Source organism: Pteropus vampyrus, unplaced genomic scaffold (assembly GCF_000151845.1).
Source record: "Pteropus vampyrus isolate Shadow unplaced genomic scaffold, Pvam_2.0 Scaffold571, whole genome shotgun sequence".
NCBI classification, from domain to species: Eukaryota; Metazoa; Chordata; class Mammalia; order Chiroptera; family Pteropodidae; genus Pteropus; species Pteropus vampyrus.
Window position 1 is genome coordinate 252941 of NW_011889352.1, and position 17226 is coordinate 270166.

A 17226-nucleotide genomic window follows, 5' to 3' on the forward strand; every position below is an offset into this window, starting at 1 on the left:
CCTGCCCTCAATATTCATACACTGAAATCCTAATTCCCAATGTGATAGTATTAGGTGATGAGGCCTTAAGGAGATGATTAGGTCATGAGGGTGGAACTCTCATGAATGAGATTAATGTCATTACAGAAAAAGTCCAAGAGTTCCCTTGCCCCATTCCACCATATGAGGAATACAACGAGAAGTCTGTGACCCATGCAAAGGGCCTCACCTGATCATACTGGTACCCTAATCTTAGACTTCCAGTCTCCAGAACTATGAGAAATAAATTTCTGTTGTTTATCAGCTACCTGATCTATTGTATTTTGTTATAGCAGCCCAAATGAACAAAGACAAGGGTTTAGCTATAAAATCTAATTATTATTGAATGCCTTCATTAAATCTGCACTTTGCTAAAAATAATGTCCTTTCTTTTCCTTTCAATACCAGCACAGAACTTGTGACATATTGTTATCACCTTTCTTCTCACTGCTGTAATCAAAACAGTACAACACTGCTCAAAACAGCTATGAAATGTTTTTTTTAAATTCCTACTTACAGTACTAGTGCTTAATCGAGATTTAGTTTTAACTAAAAGCCATCTATAAAGAACAAATTGTATCCTCTAAGTAAAAGATCATATTATATCCCACTGGAATTATAAAAACCCATGCTGTAAGAAAATGCCTGCATTCGTAAATGATATAGTAGTAGCACAAAGGATGGAGTGGTCAGGTTAAGAGAGAGTGGGCATGAAAGATTTCTCAGAGTATATGGCAACAGAATTAAAATTTGAAGGACAAGTAGAAGGTCATTGGTGGTCGTACGAGGAAAACACCAACTTACCTTCTTGAAGAACTCCAGCTAGCCAAACAAAACAAAGAACTCAAAGACACGAAAGATATGGCATTTTAAAAAGTATTATGTAATTGTTGCTGACATCATTATAAACATAATGCAAATGTCAGCATTTATTATTGAAAGAAATACAATTAAAAAAAATAATAGAGAGAGGGGTTCAAATAAAGAGAAGAGAATCATATTGAATCTCTCTTATCTTATGTGAGGTGAGTCAACACATTATGTTTTATTTTTAATGTTAGTAGAGAAATATAGGTTCATTCATTTATCCGTCTGGCTTATTTATTTTAGAGGATGCTATTCTAAAATGAGAATAGGATGGTTAATTTCCAAATTATTCTATTAAAAATGCTTAAATAAAGAACATTTGAGAGTGGCAAAATGTAAGGATTGGGTGGAAAAAAAAAAGATAAGAAAATTCCCAAATAAAAGTATAAATAATGTAAGTAAAATTAAATAAGTCAGTTATCAAGAAATATAACTACTAAACGGCAAATACTATAAGGTTAGATCAACCAAATACTACTATAAGAAAGTGCTTAGTACAGATAGGTTAAAAATAAAGTGATAAATATACCAAGAAAATACAAATATAAAGAAAGCCTGGGTTATAAATATATACATTGGACAAACTTTCAAGGCAAGAGGCGTTAAATGGGGTACACATCAAATTACAATCCACAATGAAGCTATCAGAGAATAAATTTTTGTACTTCAAATAATTTAACATTGAAGTATTCTGTCTTTCATGGACAAATTATACAAAAAGAATAAGAATATAAATAACTAAATATAATTTTAAAGTTTGGTCTAATAGCTATGTGCTGAGTCCAACAAATAGAATATACATGGAAAAAGATATTTATGGAAGATTTACAAAAACAGATTATATACCTAGACTACAAAGGAAAAAAAACCTTAATCACATTTTTAAAAATTGAAATCTGACAGGTTTCAGAATCTTATATGAATGAAATTAAACTAAAAATAAGCTAGAAATACATGAACAAAGCCCATGATAAAACACAATCTCCTAAATAGCACTGGGTTAAATAAGAAATCAAAATGGCAAACATAAATTGGAAAATAATTTATAAAGTTAACACAGGACAAAACGCTATCTGCATACAAATCTGATCAATTCTTTATAATAGATTTCTAGAAGTAGAGTGGAAGTGAAGGTCACTTAAGTTGAGAAAGTCAAGGAAGTTTTTGGCTAAGGGGTTAAATGGGTCATTCATATAATCAATGGAAGTCTTCACATAACAGCAAGAGTTGAAGAAAAGCCAAGAGATGGATGCTGAAGTGCCCAAAGAATTTGTAAAAATCACTTAGTGGTGAACAGATGATAGAACTCAAGGAACATCAATCCAGAAATTTAGAGCAATTTATTAGCTGAAAGGAGTATACATATTTAGTGCTTGACTTTCACTCTAATAATAAAGGTATAACATTAATTCCTTAAGTGTGATAGTCAGATTGTCGATAAATATTTATTGCCAAATTAATACAAAGAGGTTCAAACCACCTAACATTTTAATAGTTTGATCAAACCAGCTATAAGGAATAACTGCATGAGAACTTTTATATATAAGATAAAATGTCCATAAACTAGGAGAAGGTAGCTAATACATCTTCTCATTTCACCCTTAAAGCAGATCTTTACTTATAGAAGATTCATTCATACATTGACAAAATAAATATGAACATATTTAGACTATTTTATGCTATAATCAGGAGTTTCATTAAAGTTTTATGCTTTTTTGACTAACCTTGGACTTGATGTTAACTGCTGAAATCTGTGATTACATATTAGCATGCAAAGTTTTCAAAGAGATAAACGGTATATTATATTAGAAAGGCTTATGGAAGAAAAGATACTTTGTTACTGGAATTGTTTTTACCTGGGAAACAATAATGAGTTTTTCAACTTTTTAATGCTAATAAAACCAACCTGTAATTTTTGCTGCCTTTTCCTCTTGGTTCACTCGATTCTCATCATCTTCTTCATTATCTTCTTCAAAGTCATCTAAATTGCCAATGTCAGCCTGCTTCATACTCATCAAACTAGCCAAACTTTGCATGTCTTCATCCCTACATCAACAATTTATAACACACAATTCATTAAATGACATTGCTTGAAAAAGGACTGCTTCTTAAAAAATTAATATATTCCTTCTATAAGTTAAAAATATTAATATATTCTTTCTATATGTTAAGTCTTTTTAAACAGTTGTAAAATACTACTGAAAAATCTAAACACTCATATTTATCAATTTTTAAATGGCATGTTTAATTAATAAAATTAGCAAACAGGATTAAAAACCAACTGGTTAGGAGTTACTTTAACTCTGTGCTGCAGACCTATGGGAGACTAAAATTTTCTTCATGGGATTAAAATATGGTTTCTAATTATGATGAAGTCCGGAAACAAAAAATTGTTCCATAAAACAGTGAGACCGTTTGCAAATCAGATGAGATCTAGACTTTAAAATATTCAAACTTTCATAAGGAATGAGAATAGAAATTAAAATCTAAATCTAAAGTCCATGAACACTTTTGGTTTTGTGGGTAGGAGAAAAAAGAAGTGGTAAACCCCTCTAAATTATATTTAAATCTTGTTTAAAGGGGCATTTTTCTTAAAGGGGCTATAACTTTCTAAAAGTTAAAGATCTACTACAACAGAAAAAGCATTTTAAAACAAAGTCTAGTCTTTTAAAGAATTACAAGTTGGAAAATGACCTATCTTGATTGTAAGTTAAATACTCTGCATTTGACAAAATATAAAAATGTTTTTATATTTAAGCATTTTAAATATAAATTTATAAAGGCTACATTATATACTCTAATAATTTAAGTTTTCTTGACCTATCATTTTCACCTTAAATTTCAAACAAACTACAGTGAATCAAACATATTTCTACATGTTATATACAAACTAAATTTCTATCTGGTATACTTCTCCAAAACTAAGAAAGCCAAGGCTCATTTTTACCTCTAATTTCCTCATATTCTAACCTAAACATTTTTCTTTAGGAAAGGTAAAGAGCTAACAAGGAGGAAGAGAAGTTTAGGGTGTTCTGAGAGAATTCTTCACTCAAACTGAGATATTCGGTTTGACTAAATTTCCTCTCACCTACATTCCTGTGAACAGTTCTGATTCACAAACTGCTTCTGCCCAGTAGAAAGGAGTCCACCTTCAAAAGATCTTCTCTGATTTTGTTTTCTCTCTTCTTCCTCTGTTTCCTTTCCTTTCATTTTGGCTTGACCTTCAGGGTAAGGTCTTTATTTTTTAATTTCTCAATATTTAAGTCTATAATTTAAGGTCCTGATATGAAAGACTAATTGCTTTCATTCTGTATTGTGTCTCTATCACACTCAGATACAAACTTTCCAGAGAAGAAGCTTACTGTTATCCACAAAATCATTTGCTGCCCCGTAGAGGAGTGCCAAACATCTCATTTTGACTGACGCACAGAATCCACTCTAATCAGTCAAGGGGACACAGCCAATTATAGTAACCACATTCCACTAGGTCAAATACATTCAGAACTGTGATTCACACTGAATTGAAATGTTCATAGCTGCCTTCTTCTCCTTACCTTTTAAGCCCAGACATAGAATTTGCATTTCTCCTTTCTTGAATCTTCCACTCCAAGTAGGTACTAACCCTTTCACTATACCCAAAACATGTACTTACCCTTGACTTGACTGTATGCTATAACCATGGTCAATGTTACTTTTTTTTTTTACCTGTTCTAAGTATGTTCACCTCATTTTATCCAATTATAATTTTACTCTTTTAGGAGACTCGAACTGGGTGTAGAAATTATCTTTGTACATTGTCTATTCGGTGCTTTAGAAGTGATTTTTGAAAAAAATAGTGATTATAAAAAACTGTATCTAACTACTTTGCTATATAATTTTCAGAAGCCAAAGAACATGAATTGTCAAAAGTTCCTTTAGTTCTTTCATCCCTCTTAACCTAAACTTTTCAGTTTAGGTTCTTCTCATGTCTCGGCTGCATCAAACAACTCTACAAACTGACCTGTCTGTATTTCAGAGTACAACCACTTACACTGAAGGTAATGAAATATAAAATAAACTTGTATGATATCCTATAATATACAATTTAAAATTTTAAAGTTGGTATAATTACTTTTATATTATTTTCATTTTCTAGAGTCAAAGGGGCTATAAATAACAAATTCAACTAATTCAGCCTTTGAAACAAAGGATGGCAAGAATGATTGGTATGCAGTAGGATGTTCTCAAATGTTGCCAGTCCACTGAGTCAAAAGCTATTTACCTAGTGTTTTAAAACACACTCTGAAGCAGCTTATTTGACAAAAGAAACATACGTGGCTTTTCCTTCCCGTAGGAAAATGCAAGATAATGAAAACTGGAGAGTGGCAGATATGACTTTTTTAGACAATGGCTTGAATTTTAACTTGACATCAGTCTGAGTTGGCATAGGACTTGCATACTGTTTCATGTTGATGCTGCTAGTAGCAAGAGCTTTCCTTCTACCAGAAGGGGATTCCTGGAAGATAAAAAATAATTATGTAATTTGAAGTTATTTAATTTATAGCCAAATATTTTAATAATATTTTAATAAGATGATTAAATAACGATTAAGACTTCTTTCTTCAATGAATTCTTATAACACAATAATGAAAATTGTGATGAGGTTATGTCACGGCTTTTACATATTTAAGTTAGGCAGATATAAAATTGGAGAGCTGACCCAGGCAGAAATAGGGAAGACTTGAACAACGCTAAGTAACTCAGGAAAGGAAAAGCAAAGCATGCAAACTAGGTGAGAAAGTCTCCAGGGTTCCTGTAAAAAGCACAGGGCTAGGTATCAAAAGTTCTCAATAATTGTTTTCCATCCTTTGATTATATTTAATGTAACCTATTTACATTATAATGTAAATATAGTGATATTAGGTTACATTAAACCTTTTTGAATGCCTATAACTTTTTATAGAACTCTCAGCCTTGGCAGCATTCTACCTTGTTTCTGCCTACAATACCCAAATTTTAACCATCCTATAATTTGAGCCTTATTTCTTCCCAGGGCCTTTTCTGGTCACTTCAAGCTATAGTTTTCTTTATCCCTAAGATCACATATTTCAAGAAAGAAACAGTTTGCTTCTCTGATCCTATGCCTGTGGCAGACACTACTAGCCAACCCCAGCAGATCTCAAAATTCTTCTCCACACAGCTCTTGCCAATTCATCAGAAATGGAACACAAAATAAAACCTATTTGCTATCAAAGGTGTTTAACATTGCATTAATAAGCTACCTCATTTTAAAATTATCCTTTACAGAATAGCCTAGAAGAACCATAACAGGACAGCAAAATAATGATTGGGCATTAACAATGTCTAAGACAGGGGGTCAACTCTGGAGAGATAGGATGACACATAAGATATAATCCCTGACTATGTGTTCCAATGGCAAGGAGAAATTTTAGATGCAGGATAATTTGTAAATAATGTAAATCAGAGGTCATATACCATCATTAATGTAAACCAGAAGACATATGCCGGCATTCTTTAGGGTTCACTGGTCTGAGAGTGCAGACCTAAAATAAGGCCTAATTTCCAAGCTACATGACCTTAAGTAAACCAGTAAACTTGAGCCTCAATTACTTTTCCTATAAAATGAGGAAACTAAACAAATTCATTCAAGCTCTTGACGGTTTTCTAAAAAATTATTCAATTTTCCAACCAAGGAAGGCAAAACTACCACTAACTTTTGAATTATAACTTAATAAATCTTTATTTGTCCTATGATTAACAAACTTGTCTAAAATTAGGATATACTAATTTAATAAAACCATTAAAACAGCCTTAAAAAAATGACATTTCTGCCAGCAGAACAAGTAAAAATGTAATGTAGCATCCCAGAAGAAAGACATTTTAAAATGTGGTCTTATCTGTCAGATTATACACAGCAATATTATACAGAGCTATTAGTGCATGTAGATACCTTATGAATGAATTTCAAAAATGCATCAAGCACTTGAGAAGGATTTAAGCCCTCTCAGAAGAAATACTTAAGAATATGCAAATACCCTCAACTGAATCAAGTTGAACAGATATGACTATCCCAAACAATACAAGTGTTCTTTCTCTGGTCGCTGCCGTCAATCAAAGAGTAAAATTAAGGTCCAAGGTTCTGACAATGTACAAAATGGAAAACTACAATCAGGGACTATCAATTTATTACACAGATATGAACAATAATCTCTTATTGTACCTTTAGAATAGCTAACAACTTCTACATATATGACTTAAAGCCTCTGTTTTGAAAGCATGACATATAAAGTGCTACATATTTTCACATTTTGTTAAACAAATCAGTTTCACAAAGTATGACATGAACCCTTAATAGTAATTATTTAATTATATAACCAAATAATCAAACTATAAAAATTAATATGTGGAAATGAGCATATTCTTGAAAGCTCAGCTTAAGGATGATTCCTGCAAATTCTAGAGTTTTGATGATTAACATTCTGTCAATTTCATTTTTTAGATAAAAATTATGTAGAAAAGGTTTTCTGCTAAACTAAGGAAGTTTTTAAGAATTTGGTAAATTAATGTCTCTGAAACAACAGGAAATAAAGCTACTAAATTCTAAGCACAATTAGCTATACTATTTAATTGAAAGCAATAATTTGCTCAGCAATAATGAAAACAGATCTTTGTAAGGTCTGGGCAGGTGAGCAGAATAGAACTCTTTTGAGCCTACAATATCCATTCCTAATCTAACACAGGATCTCATAAAAGTCTGTGTCCTTGGGAAAAGGGTTCTGAATGATGTTTCTACTATTCCTCACCTAGCTCAGACATTGTTTTCCTCCTTAAAATTAGCTATCTCAGAGACGGTATGCCTAAAAAAGAATAGTAATGAGAAAAATAGAAGGATCTTTCACAACTATAACCCAAGCTCCATGAATCTTCACTTTTTATAACCATTGAGTCTAAGTCTTTACCCACCCAAGATTGGTATCATTGCTATCAACAGTTCTAAAAAGAAGAATGAAATAACTGATGGTATTGCTATATGAGCATATCTTTTGCATCCTATAGTCCGCTTTAAAGGAGTAAGGGTCAGTCAGGCAGAGAGTGTAAAAGAATTATTGTTACTGCTGCCAATCTTAATGCTATTTCATATCACATGTAGGCTGGACAAGAAGGCAGAATTAAAAGAAAAATAGTAAGAAGAACTCTTAGATAAAGGAAGTTAGATGACAAAAGTCAATAAAAAGTGAGTGTTTACATACGTGTAAAACTAAGTTTCTGACTCTGGGTCCCTGTTTATACATCTGTTCGTATGTGAATCTGGCAGTATTTTGGGAATTACTTCAAAATCCCTAAGCAGAAGATCTTAAAACTTTAGTGATTATTAAAAAACAAAAATAAAACTAGGAGAGCTTGTTAAAAATTTAGATGCCTATATTCCACTCCTAGAGATTTTAAATTAGTAAAAGTAGAGATGGACCCTGCATTTCTAAAAATATTAAGTATTTCCCCTACCCACTACCATTCCACCCCTCCTACACACATACCAATACTACCAGGTGATTCTGATTCAGTTAATCTAAAATCACACTTTCAGAAATACTTCTCCTAAGGAAGTTCTTACATAAAATTATTCTACTTAAGAAATCTCACTCTCATTTTTTATAACTATTCTCATCGTTATATACTTCCATTTCTTTGAAATCCAGCCTACTGCAGTTGGAATTAGACAAACCTGGATTAGAATGTGGCACCAGCACTTATTCACTGGTTTATCTTTGGCATTATTCATCATGTATCTGAGCCTCAGTTTCACATTTTTGGCCTGGCAAATATTTTAAAAAGTTGGCTAACACTAAGTGTTGATAAGAATAATGCAAACTCTCTTACACTGCAAGAGAGTTTCAATTGATTCAGCTACTTTGGAAAGCAATCTGACATTACCTTGTAAAGTTGAACACATGCACACCTTACAGCTCAGCAATTCTCATCCTAGAACTATGTCCTAGAGAAATTCTTGGAACAACATACGAAAATATTGAGTATTTAGCATACAGTAGGTGCTTAATAAATAAAATTTATTATTAAATTTAACCAGGTTATTACACTCATATTACAAATAGTCTACCCAGGATCACCAATCTTGAAATGAGGAAAATAAATATAGAACTCAATGCAGGATGTATGCTTTAAAGTAATGTCTTTACTACATTAATATAGTAAAGTAGTCATAACAGTAATGTAGCAATGTAGTTATTAAAATTCATGCATGGACCCCCTACATTCTTGCTAAATCTAAAATAAATTCTCCACCTAAATATACTCTCAATGTTATTCAGGTGATTACAATATAAGCAGTAGGTGAATAAATATTTCCTCTGTACAGCATAAAAGAGAAAAGATTTTATAATAGCTAATAAGGAATGAACTGATTATAAAATAAATCAATACATTCTCGTGAGACTCAAGACTTCTTTATAAAATTTTTAAACATTGTACATTTTAGCAAAAAAGTATGTGGCTAATCTTGCCACTTTCTCTCCTAAAACTAACAATATAATATATAACATAATGATAGCAAGCAATATAGTTAAATGGAGTATTCTTTTGTTCATATGATAAGAAGTTAGGACATCACTTGTCCAAATTATTCAAGTTAGAATCTTCTTACAGAATAGTTCACTGTATGGTGTTTCATTTATTATGAACTCCAAGATAAATAAAATTAATATAACTTCTATTAAAATATTTGACTGACTTCCTATACCTATTGTCACATAAAATGTCACATAAAATAAGCGACATGCTAAAAATTTAACTCTTTCTCCCAAGTAAGAGGACTGGAGGAGAAGAGGGAGAGAAACTTACTTAGAGTTTATAATTTTTCAGAGCTTTATTACATAGCATTTTCTAAAAAAATTGTCATGTATTAATACTTTAATTATTGGGTCTTTTATAAGACAATGAAAATTAAACTAATGGCATTATCATTTGAATTTTTTAAAAAATTTGTGAAATATATCATACATACCAGCATATAAAACATATAAGTAAAATTTAATAAATAGTAAATGAATATCCTGTACCCACCATCCAGCTTAAGAAACAGAACTCTACCAGAAACTTAAAATCCTCATGCACCCTCCCTAATTGCATCCTCCCATTCCTTCCTCAAGAGGTGACCAGCACCTTGAATTTCAGGTTACTCTTCCCCTTCCTTTTCCAAAAGATTACTACCTATGTATGCATCTCTAAAGAATATATTGCTGATGAATGGATAAACAAGATGTGGTCTATCCACACGATGGGATATTATTCAGCCTTAAAAGCAATGAAATTCTGACACATGCTACATCATGGATGAACCTTGAGGACATTATATGCTAAGTGAAATAAGCCAGGCACAAAAGGACAGATATTGTATGACTCCACTTATATGAGGAATGGGCAAATTTATACAGATAGAGAGTAGAACAAAAGTTCCCAGGCATTGGGGGAGGAGAGAGAGAGTTATTTAATGGGTACAAAGTTTCTGTCAGTAGCGATGGAAAAGTTCCAGAAACAGAGTGGCTATGGTTATACAACACTGTGAGTGCACTTAATGTCACTGAACTATACATTTAAAAATGTTTAAAACAGTAAATTTTATGTTATATATATTTTACCACAATAAAAAAGTAAAAAAAAGAGTATCTGTCTAGTTTGGCATGTTTTTAAATTTTATAAAATATAATAACATTAACAGTTTTGTGACTTGTTTATTATGTTCAGTATCAAGTTCTTGATATTCATTTATGCTGATATGTACAGCTGTAATTCATTAAATTTCATTGCTTCTAGTACTGCATTATATGAATATTCTATAATTTACCTATCCATTTTACCATTGACGGATATGTGGTATGTTTGCAGGAATTATTTAAAAAGCTTCTATAAATATTCTTTTATCTATATCCTGTTGAACATGTGCAATAATTTAGGACATAGTTCTAGAATGGGAATTGCTGGTTATAGGATATGAAAATGTTCAACTTTACCAGAAATGTCTAATTGTTTTCCAAAGTGACTGTATTTCATTTATACTCCCTAAGTGTTTCCATTGTTCCACATTTACTAATACTTGGTATTTTCTTTTTCATCTTTACGAATCTGAGATTATTAAATATTACCTCATTACACTTAATTGAATTTTCCTTATTAATGGCATCAATTATCCTTTCACAGTTTATTGGCCATGTGTTTCCCCTTCTGTGAAATCTGTATTTTTTCTACTGTGCTGTTTATCTTTCGGTTCTTGATATACATGCATCCACTAAATCCATTGTCACTTATGTGTGTTGTAAATATCTTCTTCTAGTTTTGGGCTTGTATTTTCACTCTCTATGGACTCTTCTAAATGAGCCCAATTTCTCAATTTTAATGTGCAGTCAACCCTTGCTTCTGCATTTTGTTAAAGAAAATCTCCCCAATTCAGAGGTCATAAGGTTCTTCTACAATGCATTCAAAACTTTTATACCTCTGCTTTTCACATTTAAAAGTGATTGCCACCTGGAATTAATTTTTGTGTAAGTTTTCAGATAGGGACCCAATTTCATTTAAAAACAATAATGTTTAAATAATTGCCACAGCACTATTTATTAAAGAGTCCATATATCCCCCCTTTCCCCTATCTGCAGTGTCAACCTACCAAAACTCTGATCTGCATATATAGGTCTGTTTCTGGGCCCCCTAAGTCTGTACCACTAGACAATTGTTCTAACCTCTCATCAAGACAATATCACTTTAACTACCAAAGCTTCATCATATTTTTGGTGGCTGCTAGGGCAAATTTTCTCCTTATTCTCATATTTCAGGAGTGTCTTTGGGTTTTTGTGACCTGTTGCTCTTTCAAACATTTTCAAGTTCTATAAAAACTCCAGGTAGGATTGTGATTGGAATTGAATTAAATCTACAGAATAATGTGAATGTACTGACATCTTCACAATACTGAGTCTCCTTATTCTAAATTAGGATATTTCCCTCTACATATCTATTTAAATCTTGAATGTCTGCCAAAGTTTTATCATTTTCTCCACATAGGTCTTACATATATATCGCTAGATTTCTTCCTAGGTACTTTATTATTTTTTGTTGTCAATATAAATCATATTACTTTTATATTTTTGAATTGTTTCTAGCATATAGAAAGGCAGCTGAATTTGCATATTTTTTATATAAGAAACCTAATATACCCTTGTGTTAATTTAAATAATATATATATTTCCTTTGAAGGTTTTTATACAGACAATCATATCACCTAGAAAATTAGCTATTCATTTCATTTTTCCAATCTTTAACTTTTCATTCCTTTTCTTGCTACTACGTTGGCTAGGACTTTCAAGATGATTCTGACTAGGTATAGTAGAGGAGGCCATCTCTGTGTCATTCTTGATCTTTAAAGGGAATGCTTTCGGAGTGACATCTGAATCATGGCGGAGAGACAAAACTCCATTGTTTCTCTCCTTAAACTTATAAGTCAAATATTTTATTATGAATTATTTTGGTTATTCTATAGTTAAATATTTTCTAATTTTTCATTACAAGTTCTTTGACTCAAGAGGTTTAGAACTTTTTTTAAATCTACATGGAGTTTTTCTACTTATCTTTATGTTAATTAATTACTATTTAATTGATTTGCAGTCACAAAATGTGGTCTGTAAAATGTTAACCTCTCAAAAATGTATTGAAACAAGCTGTATGGCCTCACACTCAATTTTCATAAATGTTCCATGGGTCCATAAAAACTACTTATCTGGTATGCATACACTGTTGTCCACTTTTACAACAGGATTATTTTCATGCAAAACACATATAGCACAAAAATCTCTGTATTTCTTATGTAATAAGGGCATTCAAAGCAGTAGAAATTTCAAATGTGAGGTCATGGAACATTTTCTAAAGCACACAAATCAAGGAATAAGTAAGTAAAGGAACTGAGAAGCTTCTCACAGATTTTTTCACAGGTTCCTCTTCCTCCTTATGACATAACCTCCTTGTATTTTAGGACACTTTCATGTAAATAGCATACAGCCAAAAATTTTTTTAATCACCAGTCTGATAATCTCTGTCTTTTACCTGGAGAGTTTAGACCAAAAGTTCTCAAATGTTTTTACCTCAAGACCCTTTCACATGCTTTAATTGAGGACTACAAAGAGCATTTGTTTACATGGGTTAAATCTACCAATACTTGCCCTATTAAAAATTAAATATAAGAAATTTACAAAATATTTAATTCATGTAAACATAACTAATAAACTTACGTTAACATAATAATATAGTTTTATGAATAATGGATATACTTTCTTATTTGAGACTTTTCCTAGGGCATTTTTAGCTTTACAACAAAATTGAGAGAGAGGTACAGAGATTTCCCATATGCCCCCTGCCCCAACACATGCAGTCTCTCCCATTATCAGCATCACTCACCAGAATGGTATATTGTTTACCTACATTGATACATCATAATCACTCAAAGTCCTTAGTTTACTTTACGGTTCACTCATGGTATTGTACATTCTATGGGTTTGGACAAATGTATAATGACATATATCTATTGTATACTATATATAGAGTATTTCACTGCCCTAAACATTCTCTGTGCTCCACCTATTCATCTTCCAACACCCCTGGCAACCACTGATCTTTTTACCAACTCCATAGTTCTGCCTTCTCCAGAATGTCATATAGTTGGAATTGTATAGTATGTAGCCTTTTCAGATTGGCTTCTTTCATTTAGTAATATTCATTTAAGGTTACTCCATGACATTTCATGGCTTGATAGCTCATTTCTTTTTAGCACTGAATAATATTCCACTATCTGTATATACCAATTATCCATTCATCTACTAAAGGGCATCTTGGTTGCTTCCAAGCTTTTGACAATTATAAATAAAGCTGCTATAAACATCCCTGTGCAAGTTTTCACATGGACAAGGGTTTTCATTTCACTGGGTAAACATCAAGGATTGTAATTACCAGGTCATATGGTAAGAGTATGTTTATTTTTGTAAGAGTCAGCCAAAGTGTCTTCCAGAGTGGCTATGCCAATTTGTATCTCCACTAGCAATTTATAAGAGTTCCTGTTGCTCTACATCCTCACCAGCACTGGGTGCTGTTAGTATTCCATATCTGAACTATTTTAATAGGTGTGTAATATACCTCACTGTTGTTTTAATTTGCACATGCCGGATGACATATGTGGAACATCTTTTGATATGTCTATTTACCATCTGTACATCTTCTTGGATGAGGCAGCTCTAAAGTTTTTGTCCCATTTTTGAAATTGAATTGCTTTCTTATTGTGAAGTTTTAAGTTCTTTATATATTTGTGTCTTATAAATTTATCAAATGTGTCTTATAAATTTCTTCTTTAAGTCTGTAGCTTGTCTTCTCATTCTCTTAATATTGTCTTTTGGATAAGTCCACCTTATCCATTATCTCTTTTATGGATTATGCCTTTAGTGTTAGAGCTAAAAAGGCATGATCACACACAAGGTCATGTGCCTCTTCTCTTGTGTTATCATCTAGGAGTTTTATATTTTACATTTAGGTCTATGGTCCATTTTTTTTATTTCTGTGAAGGAAAATATTTCTAGATTCATTTTTTTGCATGACTCATTTTTTTCATGAGGATGTCCAGTTGTCCAGCACCATCTGTTGAAGAGACTACCTTTGACCCACTGTATTTCCTTTGCTCCTTTGTCAAAGATAAGTTAACTCTATTTATGGGGGTCTATTGCTGGGTTCTCTTTTCTGTTCCATTGATCTCATTGTCTGCTCTTTCACAAATACCACACTGTCTTGAATACTGTAGCTTTATAGTAAGTTTGATGTTAGGTGGTATCAGTCCTACAACATTGTTTTTCTTCTTAACTATTGTGTTGGCTATTCTGGGTCTTTTGCTTTTCTAGATAACCTTTAGAATCAATTTGTCCATATCCATAAGATCACTTGCTGGAATTTTGATTGAGATTGCATTGAATCTATAGAACGAAGTTGGGATAAACTGACATCTTGACAACATTGAGTCTTCCTAGCCATGAACATGGAATCTCTCTCCACTTGGTTCTCTGATTTCATTATCAGAGTTTTAGAGTATTCCTCATATTGATCTTGTACATATTTTTTTAGATTTAAACCTCCTAAGTATTTAATTTTTGGGCGCACTAATACAAACGGAATTGTGTTTTTAATTTCAAATTCCACTTGTTCACTGTTGGTATATAGGAAGCAACTGACTTCTGTATAGAAACCTTGTATCCTATAACCTTGCTATAATCATTTATTAGTTCCAGAAGTTTTCTTGTCAATTATAAATGATCATATATTATGCAAACAAAGGCAGTTTTCCATGTATTCCTTTCCAATTTGTATACTTTTTCCTTTCTTTTCTTTGCTTTTCTTATTACATCAGCAAGGACTTCCAGTACAACATTGAAAAGGAGAGGTGAGAATGAACATCCTTGTCTGGTACCTGATCTTAGCGGGAAAGTTTTGAGTTTCTCATCATTAAGTATGTTAGCTATGGGGGTTTTACAGATGTTCTTTATCAAGTTGAGGAAGTTCCCTTCTATTCCTGGTTGACTGAGCATTTTTATCATTAATGAGTGTTGGATTTTGTCAAATGTTTTATCTGCATTTATTGATAAAATCATGCGATTTTTTTTAAGCCTATTGATGTGATAGATTATATTAATTGATTCATATATTAAACCAGCCTTGCATCCCTGGGATAAATTTCATTTGGTCTTAGTGTATAACTCTTTTTTATACTTCTTGGATTCAATTTGCTAATATTATGTTGAGAAGTTTTGCCTCTGTGTTTATGAGAAGTACTGGTCTGTAGTTTTCTTCTCTTGTAATATTTTTGTTTGGTTTTGATATAGATTAATACTGAATTCACAGAAGGCATTAGTAAGTATTCCTCTGTTTCTATCCCCTGGAAGAGACTGTAGAGAATTGGTATAATTTCTTCCTTAAATGTTTGGTATAATTTATGTGTAAACCCATGTGGACCTGTTGCTTTCTGTACACTCTCTATATAAAACATTTTAATGAGAAGAAAATCACTGTTTCACATTTTTACAAATTTCTTTAATGTTTTTATGTCTCTCTAAAATCTCTTAAATATCTGGTTTAACAGGCAGGTGTATTATCGTACCTACTCTCGTATTCAGTCTGTGTGATATGCTGGTTGGTTGAAGTATATGAAGAAAAATCAGCCTCATACAGCTGTGCAGGTGGAAAAGATAAGAGTGTTTTAATGACCTTTTCAGATAATTTTGGGTCTTCTTTGATATATACTAAAACTCTACAAGTGGTAGTTCCTTAAAGGTTAAAAATAATGTGGAATCTGAAATCATATCAATAAACTTTTCAAACTCTGTTAAAATTAAACTCCATTGCTCTATCATGCATGTTGAATGAATTTTTTACTAATACATGATCTTGTAATGTACACCTTAGTCATTTGGAAAATACTGATTCTTTGAATTATGCAGATATCCTAAATCTTGACACATTTCATTATACAATACCGAAAAAAAAATACATTTGCTTATATCACTACCTATGCCATTAAAATACTCTTTGTACTTTAAATAAATCTTTATTATATTTCCGTGTACAAACCATATTATATTCTTTCAAATATTGTTGTCTATTGCTTATATAACTGATTTTAATTTTTCAGTTAGCAATGTGAAAATTGTTTCGGTATCATAGGTTAGAACAAAATGTATCATAATTTTTCCCCTTAAAGTGAATGGAAATCAAAAAAAAAAAAAAAAGTTCTCCATTCACCCAGGCCCCTTCCCCAGCCCACCTGGAGCCATGAGTTAGGATGGGCTCTGCCTTGACTGGGCTTTGCCAGAATAAGCTGTGACCACTTCAGATACTACACGCTTGGGGCAGCTGGATTTTTCCTGGGGCATGGGGCAGGGCAGAACTGTAAGGCAGACGGGCTGGGGGAAATAAATGGTGGAGGGTGCTGTGAAGGCCTCCCCAGAAAGCAGGCAGGAGTGATGGCGGACAAGGGTACTAGAAGGACAGCCCCTCCTCAGCCCTACTTCACATACTGTTTGCCCTGCAGAACATGACCCTCCTGAAGCCTAAGCTGCTACCATCTCCAGAAAACTCTTTAAAACACTGGGTAACTATCAAACTTAAAGTAGTAAGTGTAAATTTTTCAGAATTCTAATTTTCACTTGAAAGTTCTAATTTTATCATTAGCAACAAATAATTTTAGTTGCTTACCTTTAAAGTAGCAGTTTCACTGTGTTCAATTTCAAGAAAATGTTTGCCAAATAAATAGCC

General features: G+C 32.2%; 1 protein-coding gene across 8 annotated transcripts in view; it reads right to left on the bottom strand.

Annotated features, from left to right (window-relative positions):
- The window catches only part of EHBP1 (EH domain binding protein 1), a 322192-nt gene that overhangs the window by 188991 nt on the left and 115975 nt on the right, over positions 1-17226 (bottom strand). For all 8 annotated transcript variants that reach the window (XM_011384344.2, XM_011384346.2, XM_023525560.1 and 5 more), the window contains 2 exons: positions 5199-5380; positions 2792-2931 (listed from right to left, as the gene is read on the bottom strand). In XM_011384344.2, the coding sequence (XP_011382646.1) occupies positions 2792-2931; positions 5199-5380 (322 nt within the window). The remainder of the gene's footprint in view (positions 1-2791; positions 2932-5198; positions 5381-17226) is intronic.